The following is a 22414-nucleotide window of genomic DNA, read 5'->3' on the forward strand; positions in this document are numbered from 1 at the left end:
ATGCATATGACCCCATCTTTGAAGCCGAGTTCCATTATGGCATGTGTCCTGACTTTGGCATTTTAATATTTTAATGGCGTGGTGTCTGCCTCGCCATTGCACCTAACTGAGTAAAAATAATTCCTTACCTCTCTCCTTCCTTTCCAATATGGGTCTATATTCAATTTCTTCCAATAATTTTTTTATGTAACACCTATGAATTAGATTGATCATCCATCTAAGTTCTAACTGGCTACAAAAAAATATTGCCTGATTGCTCTCCTTCTGAAGAGAACAATCAACATTAACCCTCCGAAGAGTGAATAATCTTTTCCTTTCAGCTAGTTTCTTTCCTTGAAACTTATTATTTGTGAAAATTACCATATCCTAATTACCCAGGTTCCAAAGCGCAGTATCATTTTTATTCTTTGCTTTGTTTTTTTCATATATTCTATTAAACATTAATTCTTCAAAATGTTAATGACATTTGCAGTTTTTTTCTTACGTCAATGCCACCATCCTGGTTGAGGTTATTGTCTCATGTCTTAATAGAAACAAAAGCCTTTCATAGTTGTTATTTACTCCTTCTATTTACCTAAATCTCTTAGATCTCCAAATTGGAATTTCCTACAGCAGAGAGAAATTTACTTCATAGCCTTCTCAGTGCCTCAAAAAAGGTGTTGAAATAATTTCCTTAAATTATTTTAAAATTCCAAAGAATATATACTAAATCTTAAGAGTAGTCATAAACAAATATGCACATATATACATACATATGCATGAAAAAGCAAATTTTTAATATGTCCTTTGTTGTAAAATTAAAAATAAATAAACAAACAGACCTAATCTAGCCTTTTACCGTGCCGCAAACATCATGATCAATTTTGTCACTTTATAACTCAAAAATAGGATTATTGCCAATTTCGTTTAAGTTTTGTCTCCACATGAAGTCCTTGCAAATATTGTCACTGTGCTTCATCAATCCTTTCATCCAATTTCCTTCCAAGGATAATTATAACAAGACTTTGAAACTCTAGGTTACTACTTACTCAACAAGAAATCTTTTATTCCAAAAGAATAAGTTCTGAGGTTGCCTTGTCCATTGTAGTTTAAATCTTGAATGGTTAAATGTAGTTTAAAGAGCCCAGAGCCTCAAGCTCAAATATGAAGCAAGTTTTCAGATATCTCTTCATTTTCCTTCTCTTGGCATCTCTAACATGAGGCTGAAGTAACTAACACAAATTCCTGCCTCAAGTTATAGTTCCACATCTACACTATGATCCTCAGAAGTCTCAAACAGAAGGAGCCTAAAGTGATTGTGCTTTTATAGGAGAACATATATACACTAATAGCAATGATTCCTTAAACTGATAAGCATTTGCTTATGGAACTCACCCTAACCTGCATTTTTATGTATTAAAAAATCAAAGGTAGTAATATTTGTCCTACCTTTCTACCCTTCATAATATTTACTATATGCCTTATCAGAACTTTCCTAAAGAAAAACAAGATTTTTTAAACTTGCTTAAAACTTTTTTTTAAAAAACTGGTTTCATAGCCTTTAACCATTCTTATACTTCTCACAGAAAACAACATTGTTGAGTCAAATGGCATTTAAAAAACCCATGTCACCAATATTTTGGGGACGATTCTGCATGTAGTTGGGTACAAGAATAAATATAAGAGAAAAAATTTGTGCAAATGTAATACATTTGGTCATACATCATGTGATATGCTAAGGAGTCTGCTATGAGAGCCTTCTACCCCCCAAAATTGTACTATCACCGATGTGTATCTCCTTTAGTGCTTGATATTATATAATCTAGCACAGAAGAGATGATAAAGATATTCTCCAGTAAATATTTTATCTTTTATTTTCCAAGCGTGTTCCATAAAGTTTTTCCCAGATTACTAATGTCAAAATAAGAGCATATTTGTGCTCTTCCCCTATGCTTTCGTCAAATTACTCCTCATGGTTTGAGAATAAATCACTTTTGATATCGCGAAGATATTCATAAATGATGAAACTAATTGTCATAGATGGCTCATGAAAATGGGATAATTCTTTTGCAGCCATATCTGGAACCCAATTTTTACAGTTTTGATGTTTATGAAGTAAAATTGACTTAATGAAATTCTGATTTTCTCATGTGACATAAATTACAAGGTATCCTGAAAGTAATAGGAAAGTATATATTATTTTATATCTGCATCTGTATTTCTTTATATACATCTATGGCTTATTTTTGGAAATATACATAAAGCTTAAATACTGAAACTTGGAGCCAAGACTAGTTCTTTGGTCCTTAAGCAGTTCCTCTGAAAACTGGCATTACTCTCAGTCATGCTTGCTCCAATTACTAAATAACTACTTGAACCGTGAATTTTCACGCAACGATATGTTTTTTTGCAATATCCCAGCAGATGGTGCTATTCTGCAATAAACAGCTTTGGCTTTTGTCGATAAAGTGCTATAGATGTCTTTTTTAAAAAGGCAATATTTTTAAAGTGTTTTATTGCTTACCTTGTGCCATAACTTTTGTAGTCCCTTGTTTTGTTTCAGGAGCTTTTCCTGGCTCTTAGAATGAAAAAAACATAAATTACTATGAAGTATCATTTTGGAAAAATATATAAATAAAAAAGGGGCCAGGGAGCACAAACACAAATGAGCATAAAAAGTGTTGCCTTAGACAAGCAGAATTTTTGTTAAGAAATAAATAGCTACTAGGGGAATAGCTGAGAATGGAGTTTACTGAAATAAAAACTTGACCGAAGTAATTTAAAACATAAGATAAAGATTCCAAAAACTGTTCTGTCTCACTGTTAACTGACCACAGAATATCACTTTGCATTTGTTGAGCAACTGAATTTGAAAATCTCAGAATTCATGATTCTGTATCACCAGCCCTCTGAAATTGATGGTACACGTAGAACCAAATAACAGAACTTACCTAAGGTCCCTTAGTGACTAATGTGAGAATAAAGCCTGGAACAACCAATCTCAAGTTCAAGCTGTTGACTATAAAATGACCTTCCCTAAAATGCAGTGGCACCAATCAATCAATATTTTAGTATGGCCCTGGGTAAAATATTTGTGAGAGAATGAGCGAGCTTCATTTCTAAACTTTATTCCCTTTTGTTCTAGGTTTTGCCTTATTTTGTTTGCTATATTTTCTTTCTTTGTAGAAATTTTCTTTAAAGCAACAAGATTTATTTTAAAAGTTTATATGATACATGTAAATATATTTAATCAGAATGGAAAATAATGTGTAAATAAAAATTTCAAAAAATAATGGCTCACTTCACATTTGACTTAGTATGGTTTGTGACTGTCTTTACTGTTTTCAATAATTGAATTATTATGTAAAAATGGAAAGTTTGTTTTAGATATTCACTGTCATCCATCAATCACATGTTTAGGAATAATTATGTGTGGACACAAAGTTAGGTGTATATTTAGTGGTTGATTCACATATATATTCAATCTTTCATTTAATTATTGTCAAATGTTGATTACAACTTGTTTAATGTTGTAATACTAGTTAGAGTTATAAAATGACAAGTTGCATGAGAATAATTTGGCAAAGAATCATAAGCAAAGATTCTATGATTTGGGTGAAACAAAAGAGATTGGATTTTTAATTCAAGCTTTATCTCTTGTTGGTAAAATAATTATTCATTTATATATTACCATGATCATAAAAATGCTAATTTTTATGTGTTGCTATATAAAAGAAATACTATTTGATCCATAAATAATTCTAATTACTATAGCTATTTCTTCAGACAAAATATATTTTGCCAAAACTGAATCCAGTTTACAGTTGATACTTTCATAAATAATTTTTTTTTTCTGGAGGAAAACTCCATGCCTACATGCATGCTAATGCCATCTTTGTCAAATCTAGACTAGATGGTTTCAATAAGTAATAATATATAACTGACATTTAGTAGACAAGTATTAAACAATTGTTGACTAAAACAAATGGATGAAAGAAAGAAAATAATGTGCTTAAAAATTCACCAGAAGAACACCATTCTGCTTAGATGATTTACTTACTGGAGATCTCAACATACCACAGAATTATACAGTAGTTTGTAACTAAATTTTAAAGAAAAATATTTAAAATATTAGTAGGTAAGTTACCTTAGAATTTGTAGAAATATTTGCAAAAAATTGCAGCCAATTTTTCTCCTATCTTCTCCTTTTTCTTTATATCCTCTTAAATCACTGATTTTAAACAACCCATCACACCTAAGATTCTGTTAGACCATGGAGGTCACAAACAACTGCAAATTATGTAGGTCTTTTGATGGTCCTTATCGGTTTCTCTGCTAGCTGCTTTCTCCCTCCATGGTCAGGTTCAGAAACATGCCCCTGATTGCTGAGCTTTTCCCATTTGAGTGTCCCAACAGGCTGGGGTTTACCTCTTAACAACCATAGCTTGTCCTCGGTTTGGCTGTGTGAACACTGACTGGGCATGTTTTAGGGTTTCTTACCTATGGGCTCTTCTTTCTACCAAGCCTTAGTTCCCTGCCCAAGTCTTCCCTGCACCTCACTGTCCCACCCGCCAACACATGCCGAACAAAACAGTCCAGAAATGCATACTGATGCATTGAAGATACTGTTTCCAGGTAAATGTGTATTTTAAAGAGGTCATTCTACAATGTCTACCTGAAAAAGAATGATTTTAATGGAGGTAAGTCTCAGGATCGTAGAGTATCATGTGTTTTCTTCATAACTTCCTCTCTGATTTAAGCTTTAAAGTTAATTCATTAAGTTGGAGCAAATGCAATTGCAGTTGCACCAACCTCAATCGCGTTTGCACCAATCTAAAATATCAGTTCACAAACTACTACATGATGTATATCTCAACAGAAATTAACAGTTTAAAACCAAACAACAATTTCATCCTTGAAACTGTTAAGTACACATACAAAGACGATCAGATTTGACATCTGCTTTTGCACAGCATTTTCATTTTCAAAATTGCATGACATTAGGGAAGAATTGACCCTGAGTCCATAGATGCCCAATACAAGAAGGCCCCACAACATTGTGCAACTGAAAACACATTAATCCAACAGACACATTTTTGTTATAAATAATTTTTCTGTCTCCTTTTGATTTCTGCCAACCACAAAAGAAACATTTTTATTAGGGAAAGTCCTAAACCTGTATAAAAATAAAGAAGACAGGTAATGAGCCCATTGTTTCCAACACCTACTACAGAATTTCATCTGTATTACCTTATCTACACATATTCTAATTCAAATTTCACTAAATGAAATGATTTTATTTTGTCATAGTTTTTCTTTATAGCTATGTTTTTTAAAATAAAGTACAATTATTTTAATAAAAAACAGATGACCATAAAAATATTCAAAGATTATAGTAATTCTGAAATTGATAAATAATATTTTGGGCTTTTAAATCAGAGACAGGATGGACCTAGATTATAATGTCAGCACAATTCACTTGGGGGTGTTTTAGCAGGAAATTATCAGAGAAGTCAGTGTTTGTAGATCCCTGAAACATGTTGTATTTATATAAACAAATTGTCATGAATCAGACGAGCCAAATGTTTCAATGTCTTCTGATTCCACAGACATGGAACAATCTGATTTACAAAACTGAAAAGATATTATTAGTCTGCGAACATTTTGTTAAAGGAGTCAATTTTTGTACGAAGACTTAAATATTAGTTTAATACGATTAATTTTTCATTTCTAGGACACTGTTTATATTTTGACTTCATTTAATGTAAAGTGCAAATCCATTACATTTTCAAAAATAGACTTCACATAACTTTAGTAGCAGATGGACTGCTACACTGTCCAGAATTGGTCTTTGACTAACGAACAGCAGATAAAGAAAAATAGTATTGTTGAGAATCCTACCCATATCTTAAAAGTTTTTGAGCACTCTCCCATCTCTGAAAAGAAAAAGCAGTGCATTTACTATGTTTTAATTTTAGAGTAAGTTAGTAGGGGTCAATTATTACTTCAAAAGAGAGAATAATGTTATTCAAATACCTGAATAACATATAAGTCTCTTAATTATAACAACAACAAAACAAATAAGAAAGATTCCCCCCAGCTGTAGTGAAGTGGCTGGCCATTAGAGAGAAGAACTGATACAGGCAGGAGAATGAGTACCAGCAGGTGGTAAAGCAGAGAGTGAGCTAATACCACACAGACTTTATCCTGGTCATCAACAATACCCAGCCCACTGACCTCCACAGTACAGATTTCGATTTCAGTTTCAATGTGAAATCACATAATTATTTACTGGTACAACTTCCGTTCCTACCGTCTTATAAATTCCCTGAGATCACTGATTGATTGTCACATAGTCAACTTTATAACTCCAGAGCCAACAAGCTGCTAGAAAAATTGTCTCTATGAAACATGTGAGAAATGGCACAGAAAATCTAATTATATAAAAAAAAGTCTGATTGACTGCTTTTAAATGAAAAGTTAAGTTCGGGGATCTATTTCACTTTTAGGATGATGCAAAATCTCTTTTTCTCGTTGATCACTGATTATGTGTTATTCAGAAAGTGTATTAGCTTTAAATTTTAGAGCTAGATTGTTATTAGAATTCATGGTAACCCACACTGCAGTTGGGAATTTTGCAAAATTAACTAATTCAGACAAATTTGCAAATTTTTAATTAAATTGCATGGATTTTGGTAAAAGAATAAGAGGGAAAACAAAAATGAAAATATGGGAATTCTACTTAAGAGCATGTTTGAGATAAATGATTTTTCAAGGTTCAAATTATGAATCAAATTTCTTTTGTTAATTTTCCAAAGAAACAAAAACAGCTTTAAAGCCATATCTTGCTGCTTTATCAATATTACAAGGAACTTAGACTGTTCTTATTTTCTAAGGCAAGAAAACTAAATATAGAGAAGTTAAATGGCTTTTCCACAGACCAGGAGAGAAATTCATATTTACTGATTCAGCAGCTAAAATTTGACCCAGCAATATAAAGCTTTGACCCCTCAATATACACACATCTTTTATTTTTTGCATAAGATAGTAGAAACTAATGACAAATTATCTTGCAATCCAATGACCTGCTAAATCAAATTCTAAATTATTGTTTTTTATTCCTATAAAATCCAGTGTTATTTTTAGATACAAATAGTCCTAAAACAGAGAAAGGTTAACATTGAAGCTAAAAGTTACTACATACTTGAAAGGTCTTAGGTTAAGTCTCTTGTACTTATAGCTCTAGGAAAGCATATTTCAGGGGCATTGCTTCATTTCAGTATGATAATTACCCTATTGAGATGAAATTAATCATGAAGCAGCCTTTGGCCATCCTGTGTGACCAAGGGGAGTGAAGCCTGAAAGAAGGGCCTATTTGCAGCCAGATATGCAAATTGCAAAAGGCGCACAATGCAGAAATATGAATAATTTATCAAAATAATCTGTTATTGCTAGAGGTTAAAAATCCAAATAAGTTGGCAAAATGATTTACAATAGGTAGCATAATTTTGCTAGATATTTCTTCCCCAGAAAATCTTCACCTCATCAAGCCATGGTTTTGTTTTAGAATCTAAGTAGACTCTACCTTAATAACTTAGCATTATAGAGTTTAACTCAGAAAAAGATTGATTAATCCATGGCTATTAAGTAATATAACATGGCTAATATAAATTGACATGGCTGTTAATATTTAAAAAGATTATCTCTTCCATTTAAATCATTCTAAGGATTTCTTAATTTGAAAAAGAAAGAATTTTGATTCTTTTATTTTATGTAGGTCAAAATCTACCTATAGATGTTACACATAGAATCACCTTTTTCCAAAAAATTAAGCATAGGCAAACATAAAATGAATGGGAAATATCAATCAGCATAATGAGCATTTCTCCTTCATGGCATCATCTAGTTGTCTGGATAAAATGTGTGAGAATTATAAGTTTCTTAAGTAATCAACAATTTAGAGTTGAAGACCAAGCTATCAATATATTTAAGTGTTAGTAGAATAAACTTTTTTTAAAAAAATTAAGGGAAGTTATGAGCAAGATACAGATCATTTGGCCTTTTACTCTTCAAAATATTTGACACATTAAGGGCAGATTACATTTAGACTAAGAAAAAGGCTTATTCCATGTATCTAATAAAACAACAGAATGCAATTCCATGGGAAGATATGAAGTCCAATTTATGGAGATGCCAGAGAAATACCTGTCTAAAGGGGGTCCTAAATGTTTTTGCCTTAAGCAGAGACAGCACCAGCTAGTCACTTAAGGTTCCTTTCTACCTTCTACAGCAACTTATTAAAATCAGTGATTATGAACACAGATAAAAGTAGTAAAATAATTTGCCTACATTATTTTTCATGGCAAATTTATTGATTATTCATTTTTATTATTGAGACTTATCCTGATAGTTCCCCACTACCATAAAATAAGCATTCCTTTTGCTTTGATATATTTTAAATGCAAACATTCTGACCAACAATTGGAATGATTTTCTGAGTAGATGCATACACTTTCTAGAACAGTTAAGACTCAAAAGAACATGGAGTTTGAGACCAGCCTGGCCAACATGGTAAAACCCTGTTTCTGCTAAAAATACAAAAATTAGCTGCGCGTGGGGGTACCACCTGTAATTCCAGCTACTAGGGAGGCTAAGGCAGGAGAATTGCTTGAACCGGGGAGGTAGAGGTTACAGTGAGCCAAGATCACATCGCTGCACTATAGCCTGGGAAACAGGGCAGGACTCCATCTCAGGAAAAAAAAAAATTAAAGGAGAGATAAGGTACAGAGCCACAAAGGGGAAAGGGAAAGAAAGTTGCAAAGTGACTAAGTGATAATGTATTTTGGAATTATGCATCAATCCAGCTGGAGCAGAAGAGTCTTGATTGGTGTTAATGAGAAGTAAAACATGTGAAATAAGCAGAAGGCCATTGGCCTGAGGCTGTCTTCACGTTGTGATTCCTACGTAATGAACTACGTAATCCCTACATAACCTAACTCAGTTTGTAAACAAACTGAAACCTTACTTAGGAGTATGTTTTTTGTAACAGAAAACAGTCTCAATCAATCACAACAGCTGAGCTTCAGCCAGTCACAGGCAGCCAACTGATTAGACCATGTCCAAATAAGGCGAGTGTCTAGATTTAACCAATCAAGCTCTTTCTGTACTTCACTTCCTGTTTGGGTTATAACAGCTAACTGCCCACCTGAGCAGAACTCTCTGAAACTCTTTAGTTTTGAATTCTGCAAGATTTATGAATCACTTTTTGCTCAAATAAATTGTTAAATTTCATTTGTTTAAAGATTTTATTTTAATAAAACAAAAGGTTAAAGTTCGTTTAAAAGCAAATTATGGTCAAAATAATTGACCTTGAAATCTCAGCAAATAAGGTAGACTTTTGTCTTAGTACATTGAGCGCTACTGCATTTTTGAGCAGGAAAGTTACACAGCAGTGTTTTGAAGAGATAAAAGTGTCCATGATTGTCTGGGGAAAGGGCTTCTATCCCTGTATCATAGAAGCCAGGTAAAATGTTGCAGAATGCTCTATGTAAGGTGATAATACCTTAGACTAAGTAAATGTTAATGAAAATGGAAAGAAAATAAGTTAGATACTTGAAAGACGAGCCTAATACAATTTTGAAATTTGTTTGACATATACAGAGAAAGAAAGAAGGTTGTTTGTTCAAATAAGACAGATTTTGGACCTGATAAACAGAATAGATTTTAACATAATTTAAAGCTTTTAATACATGTTAAGTTTGAAGCAATGATTGAAATTCAAATGAAAATATTGAATAGACACTTGAAGACAGGATGGTCCTTGAAAAGATATGGAGATTCTAAAGTCATGCACATAGATGTGTTAACTAAAAACAAGAGAGACGAATAAACAGAAGGCCTCAGACTACCATCCTATCAAGAAATGTATTAGTTAATAATCTATAAGAAAAATCCAAATGTTGATTTCAACAAGGCCAGGGAAGAGACTATTTTTTTAATGAACAACAAACTTCAGGGCTAAATAAAATGAAACAAAATTATAAATCTAGGAGATCCCTGGAAACCATTGTGGACATGATTTTGGAATGGAAATGAAGATAGAAGGAAGCCTGCTTTTAGAGGTCTAAGGTGAACAGTGACAAAATGGAAGTAGAGAGTAGAAACCATTCCTGTGAAAAACATGGCAGAAGGCACTAGGAAAAAAAGAAACTACAAAGGGGTTTGAAAATAGCAGGAAGATCAAGCAAAGGCTTTTTTCCTGTTTCGTTGGAAAAGAGTAAAGAAATACCTAATGGAGAGGAAAATATTGAAAAGTCTGAGAAGTGGGAAGACAATTAGGATAGCAAGATCCCAGAATGTGTAGGAAGAAATAAGAAAAAGCACAGATACAAGTATCTGCCTAGGCAGAAAAAGTACATCGTAGCCTGGAAATAAAAATTTCCCTGTTGAAATGGCAGGAATACATAGCTATTTCCTAGAAGGACAGTACTATGACCGATGATGTCGCATTGCAGAGCACAAAAAAGAGGTCCAAATTTCAAATCTCAACATAACTAAAAATGGAATTTTACTAAATAAAGTTTTCAGAATCAAAGTCAGGAATAAAAAAATATAGGAGAAAAGAGAAATTGAAAAAATGTAAGTAATACAAGTAGAAAATAGTGAGACAAAAGTTAGCAGTTGAGGGGAGAAAAATGGGATAAGATATTTGATATTCAAATTATTATTGCAATGATTCAGGTTTTATAATATATAAAATTGGGATATTATATGCTATTGGTGAATATTCTAATATATAAAGGTTATAGGGCAACTTTTCCTTCACAAACCAAAAAGGACCTCTTAATAAATAGTTAAGAAATCTCTAACAAAGATAGACAAGCAACACTTGATTACTTCCTTCCTTCTGATATTGAACTCTCAATCTTCTCCTTGGACTTTTATCAACATTTGTTAAAAGCAAAGCAAAAAGTTGGATGAAAGGATAATTAATTTTTGGAGCTATGATAGATGCCACATACTGGATGTACTTTCCAGCCTAATATATAAAAAATTTCATTTCTGTAAACATGGAAATGATTTTATATGCTGTTTGTTCTTTCTAAGACGTGTGGGAAAATATGCAGTTAGTATTTACGATGCACTGTCACTGAATGACTGAGTCATTTAGATTACAATCCATATTCATTTTTAATTTTAGAGACTGTGGACTTTTTGTAATGTGTGGTGAACTGTTCTTTTTCTTTTGTTGAGAAGTCTCTGTCACCCAGACAAGAGTACAGTGGTGCCATCTCAGCTCACTGCAACTTCCATCTCCCAGGTACAAGTGATTCTCCTGCCTCAGCCTCCCAAGTAGCTGGGATTACAGGTATGCACCACCACACCTGGCTAATTTTTGTATTTTTAATAGAGACAGGGTTGGTCAGGCTCATTTTGAACTCCTGACCTCAGGTGAACCATTCACCTCGGCCTCCCAAAGTGCTAGGATTACAGATACGAGTCACTGTGCCTGCCATGAAATATTATTTAGTTCACGTTTGTGTCATAGTTCTAAGAGTTCAAATGCTTTAACTGTCAGTTCACATGCTAATGATATAGGTAAATAAATGGGCTTCTTAATAGTGGCTTCCCTAAAAGGGAATTTCACCACTTCATTCTCTCCATCAGTGTTCAAAGGAATTATGCACACCTCTTAGGACCAGTAGTCCCCAATGTCAGGCATGCAGATCTAAACTTAAGTTAGTATTTAGCTGACAGTCTAGTGGTTCCCATAATATTAATACAAGCTAAAGTTACTGAATTGACATTGCTCCTGGAGCCCACATTTTCACATATTGCAGCAAATGTGCCACTTTCTCTGGAGAACTATTCTATAAAGCATAACGTGTTTCTTTATCAGTCAACCCAGAGGTTGCCTTTTACCATTGAATATTCAAAATCCATGCTCATATGCACAAATAAATGAGTCAATATTCAATTGCTGGAGCAGTGTGTGTAGAAGTGTTTGAGAGAAAGTGAGTGAATGCTGGTATAAAAAAAACAATTTCCTACATACTTTGGCAAAAGGTAAGGTATTGGTCTTCTAACAAATGGCTCAACTGAACTCTGCTTTTATAGCTACTAGGCTTTCCAGTGGCCCATCTTCATCATTTCACAGATGCTCTGAATTCCAACTAACCCATTAGAAGGCAGTAGAAATTTTATAAATATGAACTACACACTGAGTTTTAAATTTGATGAGTTTGGAGAATTCATTTAAGAATAAAATGTTACAATATATTTTTCTATGGAGTATATTTTTGAAGACTTTAACATCAACAAGAAATCTCAGAAGCAAACACAATTGCCTTCTGTATTACATGATGAGGCTGGAAAAGGCTAAAGGTAAGGATGCAGTAGAGGTTACATGATAAATTCTCAGACCAAAAAGCTTAGCAATTCTCATCATTCAATCAGGCTCACATGATGATGTACAATTTTTAAAGTCAATTTAATTTAAGAAAACAAATAACTGCAAATTTTTTTAATCAAAGGAGGAATATACCTTTCACCAATGGCCCCACACTAATCGTTATCCTCATGGGTACCTAATACAATACTTCAAGTACTACAAGCAGAGAATACTCATTAGATTACTTACACTAAAAAAAAAACAAAAAACTGTCATCTCTTAAAAAGTAAATGGCAGCTTAATGATAGTCCCTCAGTATTTTGTGCTATAGTGTTTTATAGTTTAATTTAGCTTGAGATCATATTTGACTCCAAATAATAGCTAAAATGTCTACTCAAATTTCTAAAAACTGCATTGATTCTTCATCCTTCATTTATTGAATTTTCTAGAAAACTAGATAAGTACAAATGTACAGATTAAAATTTTAGTCAGAAACATTTTTAAACCAAAAAAAAAAAAAAATAGCATAATGTAGGGCCAAAAAACAAGCCTATAAATATTCTAAATGTTACATTTAACAAAAATAAATTTCACAAACATCAAGACTGTATATAACACATTAAATTCAGAAAGTATCTCTAATATACTGAAAAGTTTACTCTACACTATGATTTGAATAAAATGTTGAATTTCTATGCCCAGAGTTTCTGAAGTCTTTGCATTAATTACTGTACTTGATCTGTATCATTGCCCTGCGAGGTAGGCTGCTAGGCCTGGGCTAAACTACACGCATCCTGATCTGTATCATTGCCCTGCGAGGTAGGCTGCTAGGCCTGGGCTAAACTACACGCACCCTGATCTGTATCATGCCCTGCGAGGTAGGCTGCTAGGCCTGGGCTACACTACACGCATCCTGATCTGTATCATTGCCCTGCGAGGTAGGCTGCTAGGCCTGGGCTAAACTACACGCATCCTGATCTGTATCATGCCCTGCGAGGTAGGCTGCTAGGCCTGGGCTAAACTACACGCATCCTGATCCTCGTCCAGGATGTTGCCAGTATAACAAGCATTACCACTTCTTTTCAAAATAGTGTCATTTTCCTTCCAGTTTTAAACTATACATCTTAATATAAAGCTTAAAACTTTATATTATGTAATATGTTATATATTAAATTTTATTTCTCATTATATACATGTATATAAAATGAAGAGCCAATATAATTTCTAAAAGGTTTGCTACGATTCATTGTCATAGCCATATATTACCACCGGAAAATCTTTTACATAAATGACTCTGCCTTTAAAATAAAATAACAACAATGGCAGTTATAACAACTTATTTCTATACAGCAAATTTATAGAAAATCCCATATTGTTTTACTTAAGAAGAGAATGTATTATTTCACGTAACAGGAAGTCCAACATGGAAGGGTTTCAAGGTTTACTGATTCAGAAACAAAAATTGCCTTTTATCTCTATGTTCTCCTTTTGCTCCAAGCCTGGTGAGGTTGGCCAGTGGGTTAATCAATTCTGGAGGAGTGAGTGGAGTAGGAAAAAGAGACAAGAAGCCCACAATACCTTCCCACTTTCAGGCTCCAAGCTCAGGGTGCTTGCTGAGAGGGCCCAAGCTTAGGTGCTGGTAGGTGGGGGAAATTTTTATTGGAATGAAAGTTGGGAGCTTTGATACTATACTGGATTGGATGTCTTTAAAAAAGAAAGACACCATTGTTTTACTGTCTGAGCTGTGCATGACGAGGCAAGTTATACAGTCGGTTCCCGATTTCATTGAACAGGTGAAGAGAAGCAAGCCTACAGAGTAGATTTGCGTTGGTAGTTACAGAGAGAATAAAGTTGCTTTCTGCTTATACCAACTGAAGTGAATGGAGCGTGTTTTACTTACTCTAGACATACAGAAACAGGGCCGGGGCTCTTCCCCATGCTTTTGCCCTGTCCTACTTTTCTCTTTTTCTTCACAGTCAACCACTTTTTACCCTCCAAAGTGAAATGCTTTTATTTCTTGTAAACTTTTCTAATCCCTGTACTGTAATTGTTTTTTCCCTCTTTGGAGCTACATAGTGCTTCACCAGGACTTTCTTAATGTATCTATCCCATTCTATGCTTCAGACACGTTTCAATCTCTCTTCCTAAGCTGCACATTTTCATAAAATTCCCATTTGCATCTTGTTTTTTGTGTGGTTTTTTTTTTTTTTTTTTTTTTGGTTTATGCCATCCTCTCTGTGGCTATGCAAAATGCATACTTTCTCCTTTTTTGTGTGTAAATAATGAACTGAAGGAATAAGTCTCTTGAATAAAAAATGTTTATTATTTTAAAGGACTAAAGAGAAGGGGAAAAAGTATGGCAAATTTTTTTTTGTAAAAATTAATCTTAAGGAAGGTAAAAGTAAGGCCCCTGCTTTTATAATTACTTGATTCAAAATTGCTATAAACCTTGAAAATTATAACAAAACATGAACACTTTTGTAATAAGAAGTTGTTTTTCCACAAAGACCTCTCCACAATAAATCACCTAGGAAGTAGCAATATTGTAAACACATTAAGAGCATAAGTCCTAGAGGTGCATGGTTTGGGTTTAAATCCTACTCCAACCAATTTCTAATTGGGTGGCACTGACGAATAATTCAACTGCTCTCTTCCTCAGTATCCCTAATACATCTTTAAATGTATTAACAATGGTATCTGCTTTTGTGCTGCTACTAATCAATACCCTGAAATACAATGAACCAATACACTGAAAATGCTGATAGGAGGACTTGGCAAATAGTAAGTATTAAATACCTGTGTTTAGTGCTATTTGTCTTGTTCATCCCAACACTGCACTCACATTATTTCATCATCAAAATCTCTGAATTTCATTGAAGCACCTCACTATGCATGATACAAATTAAGCCCTTGAATAAGGTCATATTTTGTATTTTCTGATATAAAGTACAATACTCTCATATCTATGTCTTAGAGAAGTAACTTAATAAGAATTGTTTTGCTATCTACATATATAAATTAATTTCCATACTCTACAATTCCAGAAGTAGCCATTCACACTCCTTGTTTAAATTTACATGGCAGAGCATTTCTTTAAGAGTAATAATTTCTGACAAGAAAAATCATTTTACAAGTGATTTGTAACACTTTAAAGTGGAATTTGTAGAATACTAGTCCAGACAGATGCTTTTCTCGGCAAAAACAGTTCAGGGTCAAATAACACTGGAGAGCAAAGCATACATAATGTTACCCTCCTAAGACTTTACAATGTAGTTAACATATTCCAGACTGAAATTCTACAGCAGAGAAACCAATTTAAGTTAACACATTGTTTCCTAAACATAATTGATGATAGAACTCTTCTTTAATGCAACACTCATTAATGAGGAACAGACTGGGTGATGTTACTCCTAGAAATGGAGATTTAAGTATTCCTTGCTTCTCTCTTACGCTAACTACAATAATAATACCATACAGCCACTTAGTGATTCATTTAACAGATGTGTCTTGAATACCTATAAAGTTCACAATACTTATGTAGAATATTTATAGTTTACAAGTCTTTTTGACATATATTCTTCCATTTAGCCAATAAGATGGGTAGTAGTCAGCAACACAGCTTTCCCAGATTCTCAAAAGCAAATGTGGATTCATGAAAAGAACATAAATATTGCAGTCGGAAAGGTCACACTTTGAATCCTGGCTTTGCCATTTTGTATTTTCCTTGAACATGTTTAAGTTTTCAAAGGCTCAAATCGCTGTGAGGATTAAATGAGGTGACATATATACAGTACCAACCATAATACTTTGAACACAATAGTATTTGCAAAGGTATGCTTTCTTCCTACTTTTGAATACTAGCAGAGAAACAGATTCCTCTGGTTATGTATTGCAGTGATTAATTCACCTTAATTTTGAACACAAGCATGACATTCACTTTTCAAAATGTGCCTGGCTCTGTTAGTTAAAACAGATAATGTAATTTAAACACACACACACACACAGACAAAACTCAGAGTCTAGTGAGAGTCAATTAAATACCCAGTATCGTATGCCATGTGCCATTATAAGGGATGGAGACTTCATGAAATTCTTTGAAACAAGACACCTGTTCATCCAGAGGACCAGTAAGGGGTGAGATTTTATGAAAATAACAGCTGGTATTCAAACAAAGGGGACATAGAAAGATGAGGATAAGGATTTGAACAAAGAAAGACACCTCTGAAAGACTCATAATTGTAAGAGAGATTGGGTTGACTTTAAACAATTGGATAGACTTTTATGTGGATGGAGCAAAGAGTGAGGAAAGAGTTATCAAGAGATGAAGCCAGAGACAGATCAGGAAAGGCATTGAAACTCTTCCATTAATATTTTATCCTAAGGACAAAGTAAAGCTTTGGCAGGTTTAAATGGAGAGGGAAGTAATTAGATATGCCTTCCGTGAAACCACTGATGCAGAATATCTGGTGCAAATTCCATATTGTGAAGGACCAGCTAAGTAGGATACAGTAGCGTTCCAGACTAGAGTAAGGATGGCCTGAACTAGGACAAAGGCTGTGGAGTCCACGAGGTTTGGGCAGATATAAGAGATGAAATTGATAAGACATTTCTATGTGCAATCACATAAAGTAAAACAGAAGGCCATGTATTTCCTCCCCTTTTGCAAGCACATAGCATCAAGACAATAAAATATTACTGTACTCACAAAAATTACCAAATAACTTTACAGCAAAACAAAAAGTGACCAACAAAGAAACAAAATGAACCAAAATATAATGTTAATCATTTCCATAACATTTATTGTATGTTTTCTTCATTTACTGAAACTAAAAGTATTTTAAGTATATATTTATTGGTATCCACAATAAGTAACTAAGGAATTTATGATAGCAACAGCAACAAACAACTACACGGTCAGTGAAAATACATGCGTGTGTTAATTAAATGTACAGGGATTGATGCATAATTTTACTAAAATGATAGATTACATCATTGTTTATACATATCTGAGCATCACAAATATTAGTATTTAAGAGTCAGCATTAATGGTGAAATAGGATGTGTAATTCTATTACAAAGAGGAAGACAGAGATGAACGGCTCAATTTTTCCCAAGGTTGTAGCCTTTATTTCTGTCCCTTAATGCGTTAATGTATTTCTAAATTTTGCTTCAAAAATACATAATAAAATAGCACTATTGACTGCCAACATATGTCAGCAGTGTGCTAGGCATTTTGAAAATTATTACACTCAATACTAATATAATAAAGGGCCAAATTTGTTATTTACACAGAGAAGAGTGTCTGGCATGTAGTTGTTATTCAATAAATATTGTTACATGTATGAATAACTACTTTATTTATTTATTTTCTGTTTTTGTATAGGAGTCTAGCTCTGTCACCCAGGCTGGAGTGCAGTGGTGCCATCTTGGCTCACTGCAACCTCCCCCTCCGGGGTCCAAGCGATGATTCTGCCTCAGCCTCCAAGTTGCTGGGATTACAGGCACTCCCTACCACACCGAGCTAATTTTTGTACTTTTATTAGAAACGGGGTTTCACCATTTTGGCCAGGCTAGTCTCGAACTCCTGACTTCAGGATTCTCCCGCCTCAGCCTCCCAAAGTGCTGGGATTACAAGCATGAGCCACCATGCCCAGCCTGAATAACTACTTTCTAAGGAATATCGATCATGGCAAACAAAGGGTCCTTCAAGCAACAGGATGACTGTGAATATCAAAAGGAGAATTTGGGAGTAGAGGCTAAAGAGAACTGAATTGCTTTGTATGATCTGCTTAGAAAGTTTGAAATTTCTGGGGGAAATTCAAAAGTCAGGGAATGAGGACAAGCTATGGGAGAAGGAAGGCACAGGAAGAGCAGTCAAAGAGATGACATGCAAGGGAGGGGACTTGAGAAAGGGCAGTGAAGAGCAGCCTGAGGATATTAAATAGCAAACATACCCAGTACTTAATCTGTGTTTATTAATATTGCCACGTAGTGAGCTCTTTCCCCATCCCTTCTATTATCCATAGATTTCTTTTTTTAAAAGTTCTATGATTTGTAAAAATGGTTTCTGAAAATGGATTTTATGGAAACTAAAGAAAAGTGCTTCTATGGCAAAAAACCAAGGGCCAGCATTCAGAGGAGAAGCCAATACATGAGCTGAACCAAGTAAGTAAGAGCAGAGCTTGCAGACAGAAGTGATTTTGGGCATGTAAACCTTAGCAACATTTAAGAAAACAAGGGAAGGATTTGAAACTTTTACAGCATATAGGTACATTAGAGACAGGTTTGCTTATGAGACCAGATGGTAAATTTTCAGAAATCTTTCCGGCTGGTTAATTTCATGTTGATAGCTTCAAATTGGCCTTAGTGAAATTATGTACACCATGGAAATCAGCAAACACTATAACCCATACTATTTGTATCTCCCCAAAATATAGCTTACCACCACACCATGGAATCTTATCTAGTTCTTAGAGGAACACAGGACCTGACCCTTGCCTTAACTAAGACCACAATTTACTTCTCAAGTCTACGTTCTTGGAAAACAAAGGAAATGGGAGGGAGCCGGGAAGGACACGGTGAATTTAAAAAGTAGACAGTGCTGTGCAGTATGGCAGCCAATAACCACACTAGGCTATTTAAATGCAAAATTAAATAATTTGAAATTAAATAAAATTGAAAATTGGATTTATCAATAACTATTCATATTTTACCAGAAAAGCCACCTGTGGCTAGTGGCTACCATATGCAACAGTGCAGACATAGAATATTTCTACCAATATAAAAAGTTTAATTGGATAATGCTAGAAGACCCTCAAATTTAGAAATAGATATATCATTTGACCCAGCAATCCCTTTACTGGGTATATACCCAAAGGATTATAAATCATTCTGTTATGAAGACAAATCCACACGTATGTTCATTGTGGTACTGTTTACAATAGCAAAGACTTGGAATCAACCCAAATGCCCATCAGTGATTGACTGGATAAAGAAAAGGTGACCATGGAATACTATGCAGCCATAAAAAAGAATGAGTTCATGTCCTTTGCAGGAACATGGATGAAGCTGGAAACCATCAATATCAACAAACTGACACAGAACAGAAAATTAAACACTGCATGTTCTCACTCATAAGTGAGTGTTGAACAATGAGAACACATGGACATAGGGAGGCAAACATCATACATGGGGCCTGTTGGGGGTTAGGGGTCTAGGGGAAGGATAGCAGGGAGTGTGGGGATTGGGGAGGGATAACATTCGGAGAAATACCAAATGTAGATGAGGGGGGGAATGGATGCAGCAAACCACCATGGCATGCGTATACCTATGTAACAATCCTGCACGGTCTGCACATGTACCCCAGAACTTAAAGTATAATAAAAAAAAAAAAAAGAAAAAAAAGAAATTTCTTATTTTTTTCTTCCTAGATTCAGAATTTCATTGTGGTGCAGCTGCCTGGTGAGATTGTGAATACTCTTCTGAGTCTCCTAATATTCCATAAGCAAGATGCCTGATCACCACTGGTTACATCACTTTATCAACATATTGTTGACTCAACTGGAAACTTATCAAACTCTCATATGTAGCTTTTAGTAACGTCTATGCACAAATATTTTGTGGTAAAAATTTTATAAATTAAGTAAAACAGTATCATTTTTAAAAAAACTTTAAATAATAGTGGTAAATCCTAAAAAGAACAAAATAATTCATATCATGTGGTAAAAATCACAAGAAAAAAGATGTTGCGTTCATTAGTAACTAGGTAACTTAGAACTTGACAACTGCTAGCAGATTGAAATGCAAAAAAAAATCTAAAATGTTCAATAATTCTCTGTGCTCTTGCATAGGAGTAAACATGCTTACTTGGAGAGGAAGGTGGTGAGCAATGAAAAAAATCACATTAAAAAGAAAAGAGCATGGAGAAAAGCAATATAATAAATCAAAATTTCATAGTACTTCTTGATTTGAAAAGTTAACACCCTTTAGAACGTTTGGAATTCATGCAATGTGATTCTGTAAAAACGTATTTAATGGTTTCGTCATTATGTTCTCAACAAATTCTCAGTGTAGGGGCAACAGTAGCAGTAATATCAATGACATCAGTATCTCAGTCTCTCAAACTGAGATTGTCCTGTGATTGTGCCCAAAGCAATGATCAAAAACACTTCAATTTCAGATACATGTATATGTCTGGACTTTCTGGCATCGAATAATCAAATTCCTACTTTAATTAGGATTACATGTGAAGTCACATCTTAGTGAAATACCAGAAAGTACTGGTTATAAAAATTAATTAAAATAGTTTTTCTAAAGGGTATAAATGTGACTATTACTCGAAATTACTTAGGAGTATTTAAGCACTTAAGGTGAAGCTTTGGTTCTTTATGGTGAGCTTGAATGGATGACCTCATAGCCTGAAAAAAGTGAATTCTGCAGGAATACATAGGATATCGTAAGAAAGAGCACTTGACAACAGAAAGAGTGGCGTCTACTACACCCAGTTGGCAAGTGAATATAGTTTCCCAAAAGGGATTCTTGAAGGTATTGTTTTACATAAAATTGTAACAAATATTATTGGCTTTGAAGATGTGCTTGCCTATTATGACAACAAAGGTGTCAAAAATCGTTGACAAATCAGGAACAGGCTTCTTACAGATAAAGAGATAGTCAACAGTGTCAAAACAAAATTTTTTTAGCAATGACTAAATCCAAAGACTCTCAAGAAGAGAGGATGAAGCCCCCTACTCTACCAGATTAAGAGTTATCCATTACTAAGAGTTGGTTAGTAAAGGTTCAAGGGTAATTAGTTGTCCCTTGCATTCAGCCCATTCTCTTACCTTTTAATCACACATCAAAAAGGCACCTTTTCAAATGCTTTGCCATACATGCATCAAGTCTACACAATGTATCTAATCTTCAAGTTATCTATCTGATAAAAAATTAAGGTTAATTTTATATGACTTCTTTTAGTTTGATGTACCAATGCCTCATCTTTGCAATTAGCATTATTCCTTTTTGGTTCCAATTAATAATACTTCCTGAAATAGTCTTCAAGGTTAACCTTTAGGTTACTAAATTTGTTTTATTGAGATTTATTTTTAATTCTAGAAACCACTGAAATATCATTAAAACACAGAATAAGTGTTACCTTATGTTTAATGAGAACTTACTCCATAGGATTTAGTTAGTAGGAATTTTCCCATTGCCATGATATTCTGAGATTCATTGCTTAAGGGAGGTTGTTCATGGACATATATTGGATATTAGTGAGCAGTTGACACTGTCCTAGAGTTCATCTGATAAATAGTAAATGCGTATATACAAATATCAGCTTTACTTTAAGGCAGGAGAAATAAAATGTTTTATTCTGCATGTTGTGCAGAAAGTTTTAGCTGAATATGAAATACATGTGTAATATGTAAATAAAGAGTTCCCAATCAAGAACTTGGAAGTAGGAAAATGGAATTGCTATTCTGAGAGTTAAGACTTAAAACACACGTTATATTTTAGGGGAAAAGCCACTATATACAAATTTGGTGATTCATATTGTAGTTGTGCCAAAATTCTTCTCTTTATTTTGCTCACCATTAGTAAAGTAAGACACAATTAGTGATGCAAGAATCTTGATTATTGCTGAAAAATGAGTATCCTAGGATTATTACTAATCTCATTCTTCTAGGTAAAAATGTAATGATAATACAATTTTGAATTTCATTCCAGTGTATATACATCTACATATAGAAACTTTAACTTATATTAAATTTTATTACATAATTACATGAGTAAGAAGTAAAACTAGACCTAGGTCTTTCTAATTCATCCATTCGGCAATATTTTATTGAGCCTCTACTCTGTGGTAGAGGCCATGCTAGGCTCTGTAAACACAATTAGAAAACACTCAGAGGCTTCTCCTTTTGTAGCGTTCCATGCTTCTTGGTAATATAAATGTTTCAAGGATGTTCCAGAGCAGCGCTTACTACAAAGAAGGAATTCAACTAAATGCTTATGGAGTGATCGGGCTAAACTATCCTTATAAGCTAG

At 34.0% G+C, this 22414-nt stretch overlaps 1 protein-coding gene across 50 annotated transcripts in view; it reads right to left on the reverse strand.

Moving 5' to 3' along the window:
* The window catches only part of TRDN (triadin), a 415209-nt gene that overhangs the window by 168522 nt on the left and 224273 nt on the right, over window positions 1-22414 (reverse strand). For all 50 annotated transcript variants that reach the window (XM_078370051.1, XM_078370045.1, XM_078370044.1 and 47 more), the window contains one exon: window positions 2504-2557. In XM_078370051.1, coding sequence (XP_078226177.1) covers window positions 2504-2557 — 54 coding nt within the window. The remainder of the gene's footprint in view (window positions 1-2503; window positions 2558-22414) is intronic.

The sequence above is a fragment of the Callithrix jacchus genome, chromosome 4 (assembly GCF_049354715.1).
Source record: "Callithrix jacchus isolate 240 chromosome 4, calJac240_pri, whole genome shotgun sequence".
NCBI classification, from domain to species: Eukaryota; Metazoa; Chordata; class Mammalia; order Primates; family Cebidae; genus Callithrix; species Callithrix jacchus.